Here is a 22,902-nt window from a genome sequence, read left to right on the forward strand (position 1 = left end):
ATAAGGAAAAAAAGAAACATAGTTACAGTCTCTAAGTAAGCTGGATCTTGACTTTATCACAAGGACTAAAAAAAGACTGGAAGAACTTTTAATTCAACAAATTTCTTGTTGTTTGGTCGCTTAGTTGTGTCCAACTCTTTGGTGACCCCATGGACTGTGGCCCACCAGGCTCCTCTGCCCACGGGATTCTCCAGGCAAGAATACTGGAGTGTCTTTGTCATTTCCTTCTTCAGGGGATCTTACAGACCCAAGGATCAAACCCACATCTCCTGCACTGGCACGTGGACTCTTTACCATCTAAGCCACCAGGGAAGCTTAGTTCTAAGAACTATGCTGGGGATAGCAATGAGCAAAGTGGACAAAAATGCATGTCTTTAAGAAACTTTCAGTCTAAAAGAGGAGGAGTGAGAACATAATAAGATAAAGATAAAGCAAAATATACAGCATGTCAAAGGAGAGATAATGCTTTGGAGAAAAAGCAGAGGAGGAGGATTAAGAGTGATGAGAACTGGATACACCACTCAAGATGGCAGTCAGTGAAGCCTTCACTGAAAAAATAATATCCAGGTGAGGAGCTGAAGGTTAGGGAGTAAAGCCCATCAAAACCTGGGAAAAGCAAGCAGAAAAAAACAGTACCTGCAGAGACCTCAGGCAGAAATAGGCTGAGGAAGTTGTGGCTGCAGCAAGGTCAGTAGGAAGTGGAACAGAGTAGAAGGATGCTGTCAAGAGAAAATGGGGGTTTGGGTTGGGTTGGTGCCACAGGGAGGTGGCAGTGGTTAAGAGGTCCAGTGGTTAAGACTCTGTGCCTCCAATACAGGGGACAAAGGTTCAGTGCTTGGTCAGGAAATTAAGATTCCACACGCTGCTTGGCACAGCCTATACACATATATATACATAGACGTATACATACACGCTCATGTGTGTGTGTGTATATATATATATGTGTATACATATATATATATATACATATATATATATATAAAAAAGAGAGGAAGAAGAATGCCACAAACTGGATTATATTTTATCATAATCTCTACCAAAGGGCTTCCCTGGTGGCTCAGTTGGTAAAGAATATACCTGCAATGCAGGAGACCCTGGTTCGATTCCTGGGTTGGGAAGTTCCCCTGGAGAAGAGATAGGCTACCCACTCCAGTGTTCTTGGACTTCCCTTGTGGCTCAGATGGTAGAGTCCACCTGCAATGCAGGCGACCTGGGTTTGATCCCTGGGTCAGGAAGACCCTCTGGAGGAGGGCATGGCTACCCATTCCAGTATTCTTGCCTGGAGAACCCCATGGACAGAGGAGCCTGGTGGGCTGCAGTCCATCAGGCTGCAGAGTAGGACACGAATGAGCCACTAAGAATGGTACACGCAGCACCGAAAGGGGAACAAGTAGGGTTTGATGATGGTTCTATTTTGAAGCAGAATCACAGAATTTGCTGATGGAATGGGTTTGGGATACGTATGGAAGAGAAAGAAGACTGATTCCAGGAATTTTGGCATAAGCAAGAACAGCATGACAAGTAATTAACATGAGGAAGAACTGTGAGTTGGTCAGGCTGGAGGGGAAGACCAGGAACTTAGTTTTGGAGCTGTTAACTTTCAAATACTTATTATGCAAGGAATTACAGATGTTGATTAGGCAACTGAATATACAAAGTCTAAAGTTCCAGCCCAAGGTCTAGGAAGATCCTTATTTGAGAATTTACAGTCTTAAGTCTGATGACATCATTAAGGGAGTAAGTATAGAAAGAAAAAAGAAATTGTCCCTGGCTTGAGCCACTTATCTGTCAGAAGTCTAGGAGATGAGGAACATAAACTACTTGTCAGAAACAGGGTTAAGAAAGAATTTGAAAACACAATTTTTCAAAACTCAAATTACTGTATGACCCAGAAATTCTACTCCTAGCAATGTACCTATGATAAAGTGGAAACAATGTCCATATCAAAACTTGTATACAAATGTTCACAGCAGCATTATTCACAATAATATAAAAAACCAGAAACAATCCCAAATATCTATCAACTGATAAATGGATAAACTGTTGTATGGATACAGAGTGAAATATTGTTTGGCCGTGAAAAAATAAAGTACTAGTAAGTACTACAGGTGAACTTTGAAAACAACATTTATGTGAAATGTCCAGAATAGACAAACCAATAGAGACAGAAAGAAGAATTATGCTTGAGGTTAGGGAGGAATGAGTACAGGATTTCTTTTTGGAGCAATGAAAATGTGATAAAATTGACTGTGTTGATGACTGGATGACCCTGAGTATAATGAAAAAACCATACATACACTTTAAATGGATGACTTGCATGATAGGTGAATTATATGTCAATAAAGCTGATGCAATAACCAAAACCACAAACAACCACACCCACCCCAACCGGAGAATTCACAAAACAGAACTGGTTACTCTTGTATACTTTATTGATGATGCTCACCCCAAATCTAAAACTTCTCTTCCATGCATTATGATAGTAAACTTACAAAGTGAAAGTTAACTGTAGAAAATCTACAAAGATGAACAAAATATATAAGGAAGAAAATTAAAAATCATCCATAAATCCACATCCTTTCAAGCTTCAGGTGATTCCTTTTTAATCATTTCCCCCCCTGCTTACTTACATTTATTCTGGTCAAAATAAAACTGAAACCATACTATATTACATTATATGGCTATACCACACATATCTATTCTTCTAATTTGAAGAAATTTAAAAAGTTTCTACATGTTTACTATTACAAACAGTCCTTTAGCTGAATCTCTGAATAACTCAATTTGAGAAGAACAAATTTCTAGAAATGCAATTAACTTTGTTAAAATATGTGAATATTTTTTTAACTCTTAAAATACTGCCTTCCAGAAAGGCTATACCGATTTATCCTCTCATCAACAGTGCAAGGGGACACAATTTACCACAAATTGAACTAGTTCTTGTCAGTTTAAAATTTTTTACCAATGTGCATGAAAAAATATTATCTTATTTAATTTGGGACACATTTCTTAATGGTGATAAACTTATTTTCATATTGACATCTTTTGTAAACTGCCAGCTTACATCCTTCTTTGCTCTTCTGGGATATTAGTCATTTTCCTACAGTTTTACTTTGAGAATGCTTTTATGTATTCCTCCTTCTATCATAAATAACATTTTGTCATTTGTATTTTAAGTTTGGTGATGGTGGCTTTGACTTACCAAAATTAAAAGATTGATGCAAATGAGTCAATCTTTTCATTTATGAATAATTTTTATTCTAGAAAAGAAACTCTTTCCCCAAACTGGTGAGAAAATGGTCATCAAGCTTTCTTTCTAACAGTTTCTGTTCTTTATTTTTCTTTGCAACATTTACTTAGTATTTAACACATGAATGCAGAGTGCTAATAGTTTTAAATATACTAGCTCACTGAATCCTCATAATCACCCTACAAGAGATCTTTTATCTTTCTCATCGTTTTCCAATGAAGGGAAGATTAAATTATATGACTAAGGTAACCGCAAATAAGATGCAGAACAGAAATTTAAAGTTAAAGCAATATAAAGCCATATTTGTTCCACTGTGCTCATATCCATAATAAGACATTTTAATAGAGCTATGCTTGGCTACTCCAGTACTCTTGCCTGGAAAATCCCATGGACGGAGGAGCCTGGTAGGCTGCAGTCCACGGGGTTGCTGAGTCGGACACGACTGAGCGACTTCACTTTCACTTTTCACTTCCATGCATTGGAGAAGGAACTGGCAACCCACTCCAGTGTTCTTGCCTGGAGAATCCCAGGGACAGGAGCCTGGTGGGCTGCCGTCTATGGGGTCGCACAGAGTCGGACACGACTGAAGCGACTTAGCGGCAACAGCATGCTTGGCTGTAGGGTTCTCTCATTATATCCTCACCAGAAAAACAACAGCCAGTGACTAAAACATGTAACTCCTTAAGTTCTATAAATTGAAGTTCAATAGTTGCTGAAGTTAAATAAGTCCTGGTCCACACCCTTGAATCAACTTAAATACATTTTGTTCTATGTTTTTTTACAATAATATTGTGGGTGTCTCTATGTGAAAGTATGATAAACATGCCACTTGGCTTTTGAACACAGACCAAGTTGGTGTTTTTCTGTAGAACCAGACTAAAATAGATTTTATTAGCTCCACATGATAAAAGAAAAAGATCTACTGAGTAACTTTCAAAGAATGCACTACAATGATAAACTTTGTAGTATTTGTAATCAATGCCCTCTCTCATTTAGTTTTTCTTTTGCTCATGTAGATAAAACTGCTCACAAACTAGTGCTTAAATAAAAACACACCAGATTCTTGATAATATTCCTCCTCTCAATGAGTATTAAAAATGTCTTATTTTACTTTATTTAAATTGCCCTGTTTTATTTATGTTATTATTGTAAGCATTCTCAAATTCTTTTTGAAAATAGGCAAAGAATAAATAGTATTCATTACAATTAATGTTGCTCAAAGCTATTCAAAGTTATTCAGCAAATTCCTCTGACTGAATTTAGCAAAGTACTATGGTATAATTTTAAGTGTGCTGTTCAACACAATGTAAAATTATGTAGACTGATATTACCTAAGTTCAAAAGAATGAATTAGATGCTGAAAACATAATACTTTACCACAAATTGGGACTGGAACACAGCATTATATTTTAACCCCTTATTTATAAGCTTTTGTGACAAATATCACATTAAAATTTAAACAATGAATTAGGCTAATTATGTCAAGTGGTTGAGAGCTCAGAAAGTTGTGTCTAGAACACTAGCCTTCTTGTAAGACTTTATATCCAACTAAATCTTAATGATTCCTTCTTCAATCTCAAAGTCTATCTCAAAAGAAGACATTAATACTTGATTGATTTTTAAGATTGATTTTATTCTGTTAATAGAGGAATTACAAGTTCACATAATTATACCCTTCATATTCTGCTCTGTACACGTTAATAAAAATAAAGCAGTGCCTTATGGATTTGGGTTGTATTTTATTGTGACTTTGATAATTCAACTAAAAATTTGATTTACAAAATTTACAAACGGTAATAGTTTTCCAGAGTCCTATTTAAACTTCCAGAGTTAAGCTATTAAGGATTCCTGGCTTTGGTTTGTTGTGAACCAAACAAAAATTGTTCTTACCTTTACACCCTGAATGAGACCATTCATGAGGAATGTGTGTTGAGGAAATGTTTCATGTAGAACCTACAAAAAGCAAACAAACATCAAGAAAAATTCTAAAGTAAATGAAAGGGAAGATTTCTGACTCTTGTTAATGGCAGACTAGGTAACTAAACCCTGAAATGAAAAATATTAAGGAATAATGAAACATGGAAAATGTCTTAAAGGTATGAAAAGGTAACAAGATAGTGAGGCAAAAATCTAAATAAAGAACCTAATAAGGTATGCCCAAGATTCAGCTGCTTTTGCTACAAAAGCACAAACAATTTAAAGGTATACTGCAAAGAGTTACTCAAACTCAGTTATGAACCTGCAGCCCAGCTTCATGTTATGTACATAGCCCAGGAAACCTCAAACGTTAAATTTGGATTATACTGATCTACACTGGTAGCCTCTCCAGATGTTTAGAAGAAAAAAAATCTAAAGTTATTTCTGAAAAGGCAGTCATCACCCAGGCTTCACATCAACCACACATGTACTTTCTCAAATATAATGACAAGGACATAATCAAAGGCAATCAGATACAAAAGAAAATAAGACACCATGAAAAAGAAAACAGCAAACAATACATAACAAATACTTAAAGACCTCACGTTTTGGAATTATTTAACAGACTTTGAAATCAGCATGCTTACTGTGTTACAAGACATATAAAGTAAGCTTGAAACGTTGCAGCAAGTTAAAAGAACAAAAAGAAAGTCTAGAACAGAAAAAATTAAAAACTCAATGCATATGTTTAACAAGATTATATTCTTTGCAGCCAAAGATGGAGAAGCTCTATACAGTCAGTAAAAACAAGACCAGGAGCTGACTGTGGCTCAGATTATGAAAGAAGGTAGGGAAAATGACTAGACCATTCAGGTATAACCTAAATCAGATCCCTTATGATTATACAGTGGAAGTGAGAAATAGATTTAAGGGACTAGATCTGACAGACAGAGTGTCTGATGAGCTATGGATGGAGGTTCATGACACTGTACAGGAGACAGGGATCAAGACCATCCCCATGGAAAAGAAATGCAAAAAAGAAAAATGGCTGTCTGAGGAGGCCTTACAAATAGCTGTGAAAAGAAGAGAAGCAAAAAGCAAAGGAGAAAAGGAAAGATATTCCCATTTGAATGCAGAGTTCCAAAGAATAGCCAGGAGAGATAAGAAAGCCTTCCTCAGCGATCAATGCAAAGAAATAGAGACAAACAACAGAATGGGAAAGACTAGAGATCTCTTCAAGAAAATCAGAGATACCAAGGGGACATTTCATGCAAAGATGGGTTTGATAAAGGACAGAGATGGTATGGACCTAACAGAAGCAGAAGATATTAAGAAGAGGTGGCAAGAATACACAGAAAAACTGTACAAAAAAGAACTTCACAACCCAGATAATCAGGGTGGTGTGATCGCTCACCTAGAGCCAGACATCCTGGAAAGTGAAGTCAAGTGGGCCTTAGAAAGCATCACTACGAACAAAGCTAGTGGAGGTGATGGAATTCCAGTTGAGCTATTTCAAATCCTGAAAGATGACGCTGTGAAAGTGCTGCACTCAATATGCCAGCAAATTTGGAAAACTCAGCAATGGCCACAGGACTGGAAAAGGTCAGTTTTCATTCCAATCCCAGAGAAAGGCAATCCCAAAGAATGCTCAAACTACCGCACAATTGCACTCATCTCACACGCTAGTAAAGTAATGCTCAAAATTCTCCAAGCCAGGCTTCAGCAATATGTGAACCGTGAACTTCCAGATGTTCAAGCTGGTTTTAGAAAAGGCAGAGGAACCACAGATCAAATTGCCAACATCCGCTGGATCATTAAAAAGCAAGAGAGTTCCAGAAAAACATTTATTTTTGCTTTACTGACTATGCCAAAGCCTTTGACTGTGTGAATCACAATAAACTGTGGAAAATTCTGAAAGAGATGGGACTACGAGACCATCTGACCTGCCTCTTGAGAAACCTATACACAGGTCAGGAAGCAAAAGTTAGAACTGGACATGGAACAACAGACTGGTTCCAAATAGGAAAAGGAGTACGTCAAGGCTGTATACTGTCACTCTGCTTATTTAACTTATATACAGAGTACATCATGAGAAACACTGGGCTGAAGAAGCACAAGCTGGAATCAAGATTGCTGGGAGAAATAACAATAACCTGAGATATGCAGATGACACCATCCTTATGGCAGAAAGTGAAGAAGAACTAAAAAGCCTCTTGATAAAAGTGAAAGAGGAGAGCAAAAAAAGTTGGCTTAAAGCTCAACATTCAGAAAACTAAGATCATGGCAACTGGTCCCATCACTTCATGGCATATAGATGGGGAAACAGTGTCAGACTTTATTTTTCTGGGCTCCAAAATCACTGCAGAGGGTGACTGCAGCCATGAAATTAAAAGACGCTTGCTCCTTTGAAGGAAAGTTATGATCAACCTAGACAGCATATTAAAAAGCAGAGACATTACTTTGCCAACAAAGGTCCGTCTTCTCAACGCTATGGTTTTGCCAGTGGTCATGTATGGATGTGAGAGTTGGACTATAAAGAAAGCTGAGCGCCGAAGAATTGATGCTTTTGAAGTGTGGTGTTGGAGAAGACTCTTGAGAGTCCCTTGGACTGCAAGGAGATCCAACCAATCCATCCTAAAGGAGATCATTCCTGGGTGTTCATTGGAAGGACTGATGCTGAATCTGAAACTCCAATACTTTGGCCACCTCATGCGAAGAGTTGACTCATTGGAAAAGACCCTGATCCTGGGAGGGACCGGGGGCAGGAGGAGAGGGGTACGACAGAGGATGAGATGGCTGGATGGCATCACCAACTTGATGCACATGAGCTTGGGTGAACTTTGGGAGTTGGTGATGGACAGGGAAGCCTGGCATGCTGCGACTCATGGGGTCGCAAAGAGTCGGACACGACTGAGCGACCGAACTGAACTGAACTGAACTGAAACACAGTTTGAGAGAGAATAACTGAACCAAAGGTAGGTCAAGAGAAGTTTCCAGAATGTAGCAGAGACAAACAGACAGGATATAAGAGAGAAAGTAAGAGACACAGAGGATCCAATAAGAAAGTCTAACAATTTAATCTAGTCCAGTAATAACAGTGAGGCAGAGACAATATTTTAGAAACCAATGACTGGGAATGTACTTGAATCAATGACAGACATCAATGAAGAGATTAAAGCAACCTATCAAATTTTAAGCAGTATAAAAACAAATCCACATTTGCAATCAAATTTAAATATAGAGAATACTAAAAAATTCTTTAAAACAGAAATAACAGATTACTTTCAAAGGAACAACAGTTAGATTGTTTCTTAAGATTAACATTTTTGAACTGAGACAAGGAGCATGCTATTCTATCATCAGTATAGTAAGAAAAATAAAACAAATGCCAACCTAAAATTGTATACTCAGTTAAAATGTCCTCTGACTCAAAGGCAAGTATCAATAGTTTTAGATTTGGCAAAAAACAAGTTTACCAACTTATAGTAATGAGTTTACTAACTTATAGACTCTACTAATATTAAAAAAAAAAAAAAAACTTCTAGGAGAAGGTAAATGATGGAGGTATAATTAAGGTTCAAATGCAAAATAAAATAAAGATCATGGAAAATGGTATATAAGTGGACAGGGATTATACAAAACAAAAATAATGGGTCTTATAGTTTTTATTTTCAACTATACAGAAGTAAAATATTTAATCAGATTCTACATAGAGTAGTGTGTACATGACCATGTAAAATGGATAGCCTACAAAGACCTGTTGTGTAGCACGTGGAACTCTGCTCAATGTTATGTGCTTGCCTGCATGGTAGGGAGCTTTGAGGGAGAATAGATACACGTATATGTATGGCTGAATCCTTGCACTATTCACCTGAAACTACCAGAACATTGTTAATCAGTTGGCTATATGCCAATACAAAATAAAAAGTTTGAAGTAAAAAAAAAAAAAAAACTTAGAGAAGGAAATGACAACCCACTCCAGTATTCTTGCCTGCTAAATCCCATGGCAGAGGAGCCTGGTGGGCTATACAGTTCAAGGGCTCACAAAGAGGCAAACAATTCTTTGTGACCAAACAACAAAAACAAAATACTTAATAGTATTAATTTACCTCACTTATGCTAATATGCAGGACATCCTAAAGGAATCTTTAAGGAAATCAACCCTGAATATCCATTGGAAGGACTGATGCTGAAGCTGAAGCTCCAATACTTTGGCCACCTGATGCAAAGAGTCAACTCACTGGAAAAGACACTGATGCTGGGAAAGACTAAAGGGAAAAGGAGAAGAGGGAGGCAGAGGATGAGGTGGTTGGACAGCATTACTGATTCAATGGAAATGAACTTGGGCAAACAATGGGAGACAGTGAGAGACAGGGAGGCCTGGCATGCTGCAGTCCATGGGGTTGCAAAGAGTTGGACATGACTTAACAACTGAACAATAACATGTTAATATTATACAAAATTAAAGTGATTGATTAATAGTAGACTTTGATAAGTTTACATGTAATGCTATAGAAACCACAAAAATAACAGGAATACAGTAGAATACTTCTAATGTAATAGAAAAAAAATTAGCCTAACTGCTCAATGCAAATAAAGGCAAAAAGGAACAAAATGACAACTTAGAACTGCAGTACATAGAAAAAAATAATGAGGTAATTGAATTCACATAGCCTTAATATACCAGTTAAAAGGCAAAAAAAGTGTAGCCTAAAACCAAATTTTAGACAGAAACTGAATCACAGGATTTGGAACCAAAAGATCACATCATTCATACTGCGTTGGCCAAAAAATTCCTCCAGTTTTTAAGTAAAAATAAAAGACAGATTTTTCATTTTGCCAAGACCTTTATTGAATAATGTATTCACCATTTTCTTCTGCCACTTTCCAGGCAACTTCGTAATTCTATCTTGCCTAAACTTTTTATCTTTTTGAGCAAAGAACTGTTCCAGGTGGCTTCTACAGTCTTTTAGGGAATTCAAATTGTTTTCCATTAAGAGAATTTTGTATAGACTGAAATAAGTCAAAATCTAAAAGTGCAGTGTCTGGTGAACACAGTGGATGAATCAGAACTTCCCAGCCAAGTTATAACAATTTTTGCCTGGTCATCAAAGAAACATGCATTATCCTGATGGAAGATCATGCATTTTCTGTTGACTAATTTTGGATGCTTTTCATTGTGTGCTTTCAGTTGGTCTCAATGGGTGCAGTACTTGCTGGAATTAATTGTCTGGTTTTCCACATAGAGCCCCTAAGAAAGGACTTCCTACCAATCCCGCCATATACATGACATCACCTTCTTTGGATGAAGACCAGCCTTCAGTATGGTTGGTGGTGGTTCATTTCATTTGCTCAGCAATCTTTTCCATTTCACATTATTGTACAGTGTCCACATTTCATTGTCCATCACAATTTTAAAAACTGGTACATTTTTTTACATTTAAGTAAAGAATCCTGTGTGAAAACACAGTCAAGAAGGGTTTTTCTTTTGCTTAACTTATGTGGAACCCAAACATCAAAGTGACTGACATAACCAAGCTGGTGCAAATGATTTTCAGCGCCTGGTTTGGATATTTTGAGTATGTTGGCTCTCTCCCACGTGGTGTAACATTGACTTTGGAGTACCATCCGGCAAGAAATCTCCCGTATGAAACTTGGCAAGCCACTTTTGATATACTCAACAGTCACAGCACCTTTTCCATATACTGCTCAAGTCTTTTTTCTGTTTCAGTTGTGTTTTTACCTTTCTTGAAATAGTAAAGCATAGTACGTCCAAAAAATGTTGCTTTTTTTCTTCCACCTTCAATATTAAAATGGCTACAAAAAAATTCACTGATTTTGATGTTTTTTAAAATATTCATGCTGCTATGACAACCATCACAATACAATTTAACAAAACTTTCTAATGAAGTTAAAAGCAACTAAATGCAACTAGATAAAAATGGATAAACTGAACTTTTGCATAAACTATGATCCCATGAAAAAGAAAATCAAGCACATGAACATCAAGACATGTACAAGAATGTTTATAGCAGCATCGTATAAACAATGGAAAAAATAACAGTGCACAAGAGAAAAAAGGAAGCCCCAGAAGACAACATGAATGTTATACATTATGCCCTTTTTAGAAGTTCAAAAATGACCAGAATCAAATAACATGGACACATCCATGTGTTTATATATATAATAACGTGATCTAAATCTAGAAAATAATCAAGCAAATGACAAAAAACTTCAGAATTGTAGTTATCTTTGTGGATGGGGAGTAGGAAAAGAGATAGGCAAAGAGGACATAGAAATAAATTGTTATTGGGTTATGTATGGGTTCACCAGTATTTAACACATCCTTAAAAACTATGTTGCAGCAATAAATTTTAAAAACAAAATAAGAAGGATAAAACAAATGGGGGAATGAATGTTTAATTAAATGTTTCATTCCATGAGTGAAACAAATCTATGTATCACGAAGACAGTTATGACTAATCTATTTCTATGCACCTGAAATCCTATGAATTACAAAAACAGGGGGAAAGATAGAGTGACTAGCCTCTAACTTTAGATAGTTTATCTCCACAGGTTTTTCAAAAAATGAAATTAAGATGCTTCCACAGAAATGATTTCAAATCCATCCCTTAATAACATGATTTTTATAGGTTAGAAAAGATTTGCTATCGCAGCTAGTGGCATTTGAACTCTACTCACTGCACTGAAAAACAAACAAAAAATAGAAAAGATGAAGGACAGCAAATAACTCAAGTGCAAAATCAGTTTTCAGAAAAATCTTTCCTAATAAATTTCACAGAATACAGAGATACAGAAATATTCAAAGGGAATACTAATCAATATTAGGACTGTTTAATGATTTGTCATATGCATCATAGAAATATGGTAAAACAGCAAAACATAACAGTCAGTATATTTAAAAAAATGTTTCTCTGACCCCGGTGTGTCAAAACATTTTCTGATAAGAAAAAATTTTCTCTTATCCGGTCTTTTAGCCCCAGTTTTTCCCTATTATACACTGTCAGACCAAGGCTGAGGGCTTAACAGGTATTTTTCAAACTCCCCTTGTCTAGGGGTTTCCTCACAGTTTCTGCCAGTGGAAAAAAATAGGGCTGGGGAAGCGCTGGTGAACACTACACGAGTAACTCCAGGACTGCCTTCATTCTGCCAAAGGGACAGTAATTCTGCTCACCTCTGCTGCCCCAGCTTCATCCTCACCTTGCAGACCTCTGGTCTCCCCTAAAACAGTTCTACATTCAAGATGATCCAAATATGCATTCACTTGTGCAAGTAATGTATCGAGGATTAAGAAATTAACTCTTTAATTTGGCAAGACCATATCCATGTCAATCTTAAAGGAAATCAACCCTAAATATTCATTGGAAGAACTGACGCTGAAGCTTAAACTCCAATACTTTGGCCACCTGATACAAAGAGCTGACTCACTGAAAAAGAGTGATGCTGGGAAAGACCAAGGGCAAGAGGAGAAGGGGGTGAAAGAAGATGAGATGGTAGGATGGTATCACTGACTCAATGGACATGGGTTTGTGCAAAAGTGAAGAACAGGGAAGCCTGGTGTGCTGTAGTCCATGGCGTCCCAAAGAGCTGGACACAACTGAGAAACCAAACAGCAACAACATATCCATGTATGAATGACAGAGTATGGATTTACTGAACTGCACGTTAAAATATATAGCTCTAAAGGAATTAGATATGACTGAGCAGCAGGCATGGCAGGGCAATGGAATTTCTGGCAGTATGAGAAACTGCTTCTGGGTAATAAAGCAATGATGCAGGCAGTTCCTCTAAATTTTTTCAATATGTGCTTTTTAAAACTTTTCTACTTTTTCCTATTAAAAAAAAGATAATGAAATAGTAAAGTTTTATTAAAGAAATAAGTAAAACAAAACAAGTCAATAATTTCTTTTCTACTAAGCTAAGGACTAAACCTTTTAAAAAATAAAGCAGCTACAAAGAAAACAGCAAACTTTTCCAATTCAAAAAATTTTTTCAGTATATGAATAATTATACTACAAAAGACAGTAACTGTTATCACAACAAGCCTAATGCCAGGGCTTTTCTGGTGGGCCAGTGGTTGAGAACCCGCCTGCCAACGCAGGGGACCTGGGTGTGATCCGGGGAGACCACACATGCTGTCAGGGAGCGAGGCCTGTGAGCCACAGCGACTGAGCCACACGCTCCAGAGCCCGGGCTCTGCAACCAGACGTGCTGCTGCAACGAGAAGCTGGCACAGCACAACTAGGAAGAGCTGCATAGCAATCAAGACTCAGTAGAGCCAAAAATAACAATAATAACTTTAATTAGCTAATTTTTTAAAAGTACACTGACTTTCAGGTCAAGATGGCGGAGTAGAAAGACCAGCATGCAACTCCTGTGAGAGCACCAAAATTGCAACTAGCTGTTGAAAAACCATCAACAGGAGGACACTGGAACCCATCAAAGAAAGATACCCCAGGTCTTAAGACAAAGAAAAAGACACAATGAGATGCCAGGAGGGGCTCAGTCATGGTAAAATCAAATCCTATACCTGTCAGGTGGGTGACCCACAAACTGGTGACAGTAATACCAAGGAAGTTCTCCCACTGTTGTGAAGGTTAAGAACTCCACATCAGGCTTCCCAACCTGGGATCTGGCAAAGGAACTGAGAATCCGCAGGGATTCTGACTTTGAAGACCAGCAGGATTTGATTACAGGGCTTCCACAGGACTGGGGGAAACAGACTCCACTCCGAGAGGGCACAAACAAAACCTTATGTGCACCAAGACCTCGGGGAAAGGAGTAGTGACCCCCCTGGAGGCTGAACTAGACCGACCTGCTAGTATTGCAGGGCCTCCTGTGGAGGCATGGGTCAGCGGTGGCTCACCATCGGGATGGGAGCACTGGCAGCGCAGTCCTGGGGGTTGCCACTAACCCTACCAGAGAGGTGGCCAGCCTCAGGCTAGCCAGGGAAGCCTGGGGAAAAAACCAGGGAAGGACCACAACTCCACCACCCATCAGCAGACAGCTGAATTAAAGTTTTACTGAGCACGGCCCTGCCCACCATAGCAAGACCCAGTTTTCCCCATCAATGTATCCCATCAGTAAGCTTACACAAGCCTCTTAGCCACCTCCATCAGAGGGCAGACAGAAGAAGCAACAATAACCACAATTCCACAGTTGCTAGAAGAAAAACCACACTACAGGAAGTTAATCAGCATGAAAAAGCAAAAAGTTATGTCCCAGATTAAGGGACAAGAGAAAACTCCAGAAAAACAATTAAATGAAGATAGGCAAGGAGGCCTGGTGTGCCACAGTCCATGGGGTCACAAAGAGTCAGACACGACTAAGCAACTGAACTGAACCTTCCAGAGAAAGAATTCAGAATAATGATAGTGAAGATAATGCAGAATCTTGGAAAAACAATGGAGAAGATGCAGGAAGTGTTTGCCAAAGACCTGGAAGAACTGAAGAACAAAAGAACAGAGATGAACAATAAACTAGAAGGAACCAATAGTCAAATAACTGAGGCAGGAAAATGGATAGATGACCTGGAGGACAAAATGGTCAAAACACTGCCACAGAACAGACTACAGAAAAAAGAATGAAGAGACTTCTGGGACAGCAATAAATGCACCAACATTCACATTATAGGTGTCCCAGAAGGAGAAGAGAGAGAGAACTGACCCAAGAAGATATCTGAAGAAATATTAGGTGATAACTTTCTTAACATGGGAAAGGAAACTGTCAAGTCCAGGCAGCACACAGAGTCTAAGGCAGGATAAACCCAAGGAGGAAAACACTGAGACACACAGCAATTAACATGACAAAAATTAAAAACAAAGATAAAATATTAAAGGCAACAAGGGTAAAATGACAAATAACATACAAGCGAACTTGCACAAGGTTATATGCTAGTTTCTCAATAGAAACTGTACAAGCTAGAAGGGAATGGCACAATATATTTAAAGTGATGAAAGAGAAGAACCTACAACCAAGAATACTCTACCCAACAAGACTCTTATTCAGATTTGATGAAGAAATCAAAAGCTTTCCAGACAAGCAAAAGAATTCAGCACCACCATACCAGCTTTACAACCAATGCTAAAGGAACTTTTCTCTAGGCAGGAAAACAGAAGGAAAAGACCAACACAAAATAAACCCCAAACAATTAAGAAAATGGTAATAGGATCATGTTGTTGTTCAGTCTCCCAGTCATGTCCAACTCTTTGCGACCCCATGAACTGCAGCACGCCAGGCTTCCTTGGCCCTCACCATCTCCCAGAGTTTCCCCAAGTTCATGTCCACTGCATCAGTGATGCCATCCAGCCATCTCATCCTCTGATGCCCTCTTCTCCTTCTGTCCTCAATCTTTCCCAGTATTAGGGACATTTTAAATGAGTTAGCTCTTCACATCAGGTGACCAAAATACTGACGCTTTAGCTTCAGGATCAGTCCTTCCAATGAGTATTCAGGGTTGATTTCCTTTAAGACTGACTGGTTTGATCTCTTTGTTGTCCAAGGGACTCTCAGGAGTCTTCTCCAACACCACAGCTTGAAGGCATCGGTTCTTTGGCGCTCTCCCTTCTTTAAGGTCCAATTCTGACAACTCTACATGACCACTAGGAAGACCAGAGCCGTGATCATACGGACCTTTGTAGGCAGAGTGATGTCTTGGCTTTTCGACACACTGCATAGGCTTGTCATGGGATCATACATGTCAATAATTACCTTAAATGATAAGGGATTGAATGCACCAACCAAAAGACACAGAAGGCTGGGCAGATGAAAACATGTGCATGTATTAACCTCTATTTAACAAATCACTCTACTCAACTCCAAATTGTATGTAATTATTTAGTATTTTTAGGTTAATCATGTTTCGATTATGGCTTGCAACTGTAATTATCTTCTATTTTTGTCTGGCTGTTGACACTGAAAACTTGATAAACGTCTTCTACTATTGTGATTTTTGCTTAATACAATAATTGTAACATGACTGGTTAACAGAAAATAATAGAATTCTTTATCACTAAAACTATAATTTATTAGAAAAACCTGCAATCACTTTAAAAAACCCAGATACATATCAGAATTATCTTGGAATTTTTTGAAAACTACAAATGCTCATATGTTGCTTTTTTTCCTACAAAGTTTCAGATGCGTTTCAAATGAGCTGCCAAGCTTAAAAACAATTGGACTATATTACAATCTTTCACTTTTATCTAGTGTGTTTCATTTTTTTCTATTTCATGCTCAGTGCTGCTATTTCATTTAGTTTATGCTTTCCAATTTCTCCATCTATCTTTTTTGATGTTCTTTCTCTACCAATCATAGTAGAAAAGCTTTTGTATACACACACACACACACATACAGTATGTATAGTACAATATATATATGTGTGTATATATATATGTTTTAGAAAACTTACAAATTTTTGCCTAGTTAAAAAATTTGATATTTTAAGTCCACTTGTTTGACTTAGTATGAATAGAATGCTAGACTTCTAATTTATATTCATTCAAAATTTTGATATTGTTTATATATTTTGGCATCTAGTATTACCGTTAAAAGTTTAACTTATTGTCTTGTGTGTGTGTATGTGAGTCGCTCAGTCATGTACAACTCTTTGTGACCCCATGGAATGTAGCCTGCCAGGTTTCTCTGTGCAGTAATTAAAAAATAATTTTGAATGAGGCTTGAAACTTCTAATCCAATTCTGAGAATGTAAAGAAATATTATGTTGTTTTAAAAAAAAAAATACGAGATTAACATGTGATATAGTATTAACAAAAGTACAGATTTTGTTCAAATCTTACAAAATTCTATGTTAGTGTCCCATATTTATTTTCATACCTTATTCAAGACTCCACACTGTGTTTAATTGCAGTGAACAGCTCGAGCTGCATGCAAAAAATTCTGGTAAATTTTCTTTTATTTATATTCTATCACAAATATTTTCTAGTTTTCATTGTTATGGCATCTTAGATATACCCCTCAGTTAAAAGTAGATATTTTCAAATACATGGGATTTTAAAAAGTATCTATGATATTCATTTCTCATTTAAATGCTTTCTTCTCTACAATCACCCTCTATGTTTCTTCAGTCTTCTAATTTTATTGAGGTGTTCAACAGATAAGTCAGATCTCTCTTAGTAAATGTCACATTAGACTTGAAAATATATGCTTTATTTTAAAATATCTTTTGATATTGACCACTAACGCCACTTCACAGTAATAAGAAAACAGTCTCTATTTCAATACCTTTAAGACCATGAAATTTATGCACCTGGTCTTATGTCTCTGGATATGTTCCAGTGTCTCCTAATTTATAGTCTGTGGGAACTTCATACAATTTGGATCCTACTGTTATGTGAAAACTGTATAAATCTTAATTATGTCAATCAGTTCATAATGCTTTTCAGGCCTATTATCTTCTTCCACTTCTCTGTGCAGTGCAGTGCTCACTCACTTCAGTCGTGTCTGAATCTGTGCCACCTACAGACTGCAGCTCACCAGGCTCCTCTGTCCATGGGATTCTCTCGGCAAGATTACTGGAGTGGGTTGCCATGCCCTCCTCCAAGGGACCTTCCCGACCCAGGTATTGAACCCGTCTCTCACATCTCCTGCATTGGCAGGCGGGTTCTTTACCACTAGTACAATTTGGGAAGCCTCTGTACATTCATTCTATTAATTTCTGAGGGTTTGATATCAAAATTCCAATGAAAAATATTAATTCATCTACTTAAAACAAAAAATTGTAATATATAGTGGAATTATATGTAACTTTTTCCAGTATTTTCCAAGTCTTCTGTAAATGTGTTATCATATAAGTTAAAAATAAAAAAACTAACAAAGTATATTAAATATCTCAAATAAGATCAAAGTTTTACTTTTAAATATCTTTCTATGCTAAAAATTTCAAGAAAGATACTGCCTTTATTCTTGAAAGCAATACAGTAAACAAAAAATATGATGGCATTTGTTTATTTCTTAAAAGAAAAAAATAAAAGAAAACTTTAGAAACTTAGAACTGAATTGACACCCAGAACAATGAAGCTAATAAATATCTGTATGGTATGTGTATATTACATATGTATATATTATACACACACACACATTACATTCAAACATATGCATATCTGTTTTCTACTTCCACATCAAGTATCACTGACAGAACAGAAAAAAATATGAATCTAATTTACAACATTTTCGATTTACTTGGAAGAATACTGAAACACTTTTGGATGATACAGAGCAGATGGGAAAAGGCAGTATGAACCCTTTAGAGTTGAAAAACTAGTCACATGTTAAGGTAAAAAAGATCTTTTAGGTAAATTTTTTAGGATTCAAGGGGACCAAAAAACAAAACTGGAGGATGCCATCCATAATTCAATAGGCTAATAAAAAGTTACAAAGTAAGTGCCTGGTATCTTGCTCTCACAGCTGCTAACCTCTCCATCTGTCCCCAATATAACAATCACAGGTGTAGTTCTCTGAAGTGGGACATTTAAATGGGATACATGCAGAATTGAATGGGGGTGGGATACAAAATTTATAGTCTCCCAGGTCACTTCTGGCTTCCAAGAGTGGCATATAAGCCTATCATCACTTCAGGAACTACCTCAGTGCTACAGAGGAAACCCCAGAACACCCACTCTTAGAGCTCCCACAAGCAGTGCTTGCATGCAGTACTACAGAACAGGGATTTCCACCTGAGCTGGAGAAAAATACTGTGGCTACCAGGTGTCTAGACCATGGGTGGCAAATTGACAAACTAATATGCTTTTTCACTCATATCATTATCTTCCAAGCGAGTTGGCTGTCAATATGTAAATCACAGGAAATTTAACCAAAGTATAAATAATTTTCTAGCATTTCATAGGAACACATAAGGTTTCAAAACATGGGGACTGAACTGCCATGTCACCAACTGTCTAAGTCGATAGTGGCTGCTACAATAGAAAGAACATGTATTCCAACAAAAATACAAACCTATTCTTACCCCACTTCTCACATTTACAACACTTGGGTAGCCCCAAAAGACATTTCTTTTCACAGTTCCTGAACTACCCTCTCATTTATAAATATAAAATACATACAATTCATCAAAAGAATTTGAGAAAAACCATGGGAAGACACAAAAAAAGAATATAGGAAATAGAAGATAATCTACCTCATTGCCAAATAACCAAATCATACAATTTATACACAATGAAGTCACTCAGTTGTGTCCGACTCTTTGCCATCCAATGGACTGTAGCCTAACAGGCTCCTCCATCCATGGAATTTTCCAGGCAAGGATACTGGAGTGGGCTGCCATTTCCTTCTCCAAACCAAATCATAGTAGGAAACAAAAGGAAGCTTTAAAATAAGTTTAAGTGTCCTCCTAAAGATTCAAGGGGATGCCACATGCATTAAAAACAATCTGTTGCAGAAGGACCAGCACAAAACAAGGCAAAGCATCAAACAAGTAGGGAAAGTCTGTCTTAAATAACTGATTATAAGGAGAGAACAAAACGGCAGAGGAGTAGGTGGATGTGGAGTACATCTCTCTCCACGGATACATCAGGAATACATCTTCAGATGCAGAACTGCATGTACAACACCAGCTGAGAGTGGACAGGAGTACCTGACCAGTGGAAAAGAATATACAGAACCATGCAAAACTCAACAGGATCAAGACACTAGGGGGAAAAATAGGAGTGTTACTAGGTCTTGGCAGCTGGGGGAACTGAAGTAGGAGTCCAATCCCCACATTGGGGCAATTGTCTGAGTCAGAGGAAAAACATTTAAGGCTGAGAGTGAAACAGCTGATCTGTGGCAGCCTAAATGGAATGAGAATCAGACAGTCCTTGCCACAACCATATATACCCTGGACAGGGACGCAGGTCCCCTAGAAGGTGCAGTGGCTGGGAGCTGGAGTTTAGGGATTGTGGAGCAATCCCAGGGTGAGGGCTGCTGTTGACTGTGCAGAGACGGATCGAGCAGATGTGAGGGAGGAGACTGTGGTGGGAAATGCCTTCAGAGGAAAGCTAGGCAGCCATGGGAGAAAGGTAACAGTGCTGAGTCACGTGTAGGGAGGGGAGGCATCCCCATAGCCTCTCTCTGATAGAGACTGGACAACCAAACACCTGGCACACTGAACTACAAAGCAGGGCCCTGCCCAGGGTGCTCCTTTAAGTGACTGATGGTCCGAACTACAGAGGAGGACTCCACCCAGGCCACCCCTTTAAGCTCTTGACGAACCGGTAGGACCCCGGTCAGGGGGGCCCCCTCTATGTGCCTGATGTGCCGAACAACAGAGGAGGACTCCAGGTAAGGGAGACCTCTAAGTGCTTGAACGGGCAGAGTTATGGAGATACCTTATGCGAAATGCATAAGGAGGAAGCACAAACTGGAATCAAGATTGCTGGGTGAAATATCAATAACCTAAGATATGCAGATGACACCACCCTTATGGCAGAAAGCTAAGAAGAACTAAAGAGCCCCTTGATGAAAGTGAAAGATGACAGTAAAAAAGTTGGCTTAAAACTCAACATTCAGAAAACCAAGATCATGGCATCAGGTCCCATCACTTCATGACAGATAGGGAAACAATGGAAACAGCGAGAGACCTTCTTTCATTGGGCTCCAAAATCACTGCAGATGGTGACTGCAGCCATGAAATTAAAAGATGCTTGCTCCTTTCAAGAAAAGCTATGCCAGCTAAACAGTATATTAAAAAGCAGAGACATTACTTTGCCAACAAAGGTCCATCTAGTCAAAGCTATGGTTTTTCCTGTAGTCATGTATGGATGTTAGAGTTGGACTATAAAGAATGCTGAGCGCAGAAGAATTGATGCTTTTGAACAGTAGTGTTGGAGAAGACTCTTGAGAGTCCCTTGGACTGCAAGGAGATCCAACCAGTCCATCCTAAAGGAGATCAGCCCTGGGTGTTCATTGGAAGGACTGATGTTGAAGCTGACACTCCAATATTTTGCCCACCTGATTCGAAGAGCTGACTCATTTGAAAAGCCCTTGATGCTGGGAAAGATCGAAGGCAGGAGGAGAAGGGTAGGACAGAGGATGAGATGGTTGGATGGCATCACTGACTCAATGGACGTGTAAACTCGGAGTTGGTGATGGATAGGGAGGCCTGGTGTGCTGCGGTTCATGGGGTCGCAAAGAGTCGGACACGACTGAGCAACTGAACTGAACTGAAGTGAACTGAATGCAATCGTATTTAAAATTTCCAGCAAGTCATTTTGTGAATAGTGAAGAGTTGATTACACAATTTACATGGATATAGAAAAGGCTTATAATAGCCAAGGCAATCTTTTATAAAAAATAAATTATTATTATTTTTTTACATATACATTTATCTTTTCTCCCCCAGTCTCCCCTCCATTCCCAGCTATAGCCAAGGCAGTCCTGAGGAAGAAGAACCAAGTCACGTAAGCTATAGAAGATATCAAGAAAATGCTAAAAAAAATCAACATAGCACAGTACTGACACAGGATATATACAAAAATAGAATATAAAACTCAGAAAATAGATCCATGTGAATATAACTCTCTGATTTATGATAAAGTTGACAGATGGAGTGGGGAAAAATTTTTTTTTTAAATAAATGACACTGGTTCAACTATATATTAATATGAACCAAAATGAATCAACTCTTATAAAATATGATTTTTCTAGAAAAAATCATGAAACTGGTTCATGAGAAAAATCACAGACGGAGAATTGGTATAAAAGATGTGTATGTGAAAAATAAACAAATAAATCTTGGGGGAAGAAGTTTTCTTTAAAAAAATTTTTTTTGGAATATAATTCCTTTACAATCTTCTGTTAGTTTCTACTGTACAAAAAAGTCAATTAGCTACACATGTGCCCCCTGTTTTTTGGATTCCCTTTCCATTTAGGTCACCACAGAGCATTGAGTAGAGCTTCCTGTGCTATACAGTAGATTCTCATTAGTGGAAGAAAGTTTCCTAAACAAGATTTTAAAAAAGCAACTAAACATAAGAAGAAAAAAGAAAATCAGTAAATTGAACTGTGTAAAGATTATGAACTTCTGTTCATTCGAAGACACTATTAAGAGAATGAAAAAGTAATTCAATGAGGGAAAAAAGACATCAATAAACATGTGAGTGTTCAAAAATAAACAAACATTTTGCTGTTACTGTTGTTCAGTCCCTAGTTGTATCTGACTTTGAAACCCCATGGACTGCAGCACGCCAGGCTTTTCTGTCCTCCATCATATCATGCTGCTGCTGCTAAGTCGCTTCAGTCGTGTCCGACTCTGTCTGTCCCCACAGACAGCAGCCTACCAGGCTCCTCTTTCCCTGGGATTTTCCAGGCAAGAATACTGGAGTGGGTTGCCATTTCCTTCTCCACTATATCATGGAGGTTGCTCAAACTGATGTCTACTGAGTTGCTGGTGCTATCTAACTACTCATCCTCTGAATGTCTGAGGTTGTTGATATTCCTCCCAGCAATCTTGATGAAAGCTTGTGTTCCATCCACACTGGCATTTCCCATGATGTACTCTGTGTACATATAAGTTAAAAAAACGGTGACATTATACAGCCTTGTTCATCTCTCAATTTTGAACCAATCAGTTGTTCTATGTCCGATTCTAACTGTTCCTTCTTGACCCACATTTAGGTTTCTCAGGAGACAGGCAAGGTGGTCTGGTACTCCCATCTCTTTAAGAGTTTTCCATAGTTCATCGTGATCTACACAGTCAA

The 22,902-nt window shown here is 38.0% G+C and overlaps 1 protein-coding gene across 2 annotated transcripts in view; it reads right to left on the minus strand.

Moving 5' to 3' along the window:
* The window catches only part of MFSD14B (major facilitator superfamily domain containing 14B), a 121,677-nt gene that overhangs the window by 43,684 nt on the left and 55,091 nt on the right, over window positions 1-22,902 (minus strand). Inside the window, exon 3 of one of the 2 annotated variants that reach the window (XM_070480718.1) lies at window positions 5,141-5,203. The exons of the other annotated variant lie outside the window; for it this stretch is intronic. Coding sequence (XP_070336819.1) covers window positions 5,141-5,203 — 63 coding nt within the window. The remainder of the gene's footprint in view (window positions 1-5,140; window positions 5,204-22,902) is intronic. 2 annotated transcript variants of the gene reach the window in all.

This window comes from Odocoileus virginianus, chromosome 18 (genome assembly GCF_023699985.2).
Source record: "Odocoileus virginianus isolate 20LAN1187 ecotype Illinois chromosome 18, Ovbor_1.2, whole genome shotgun sequence".
Lineage (NCBI taxonomy): Eukaryota > Metazoa > Chordata > Mammalia > Artiodactyla > Cervidae > Odocoileus > Odocoileus virginianus.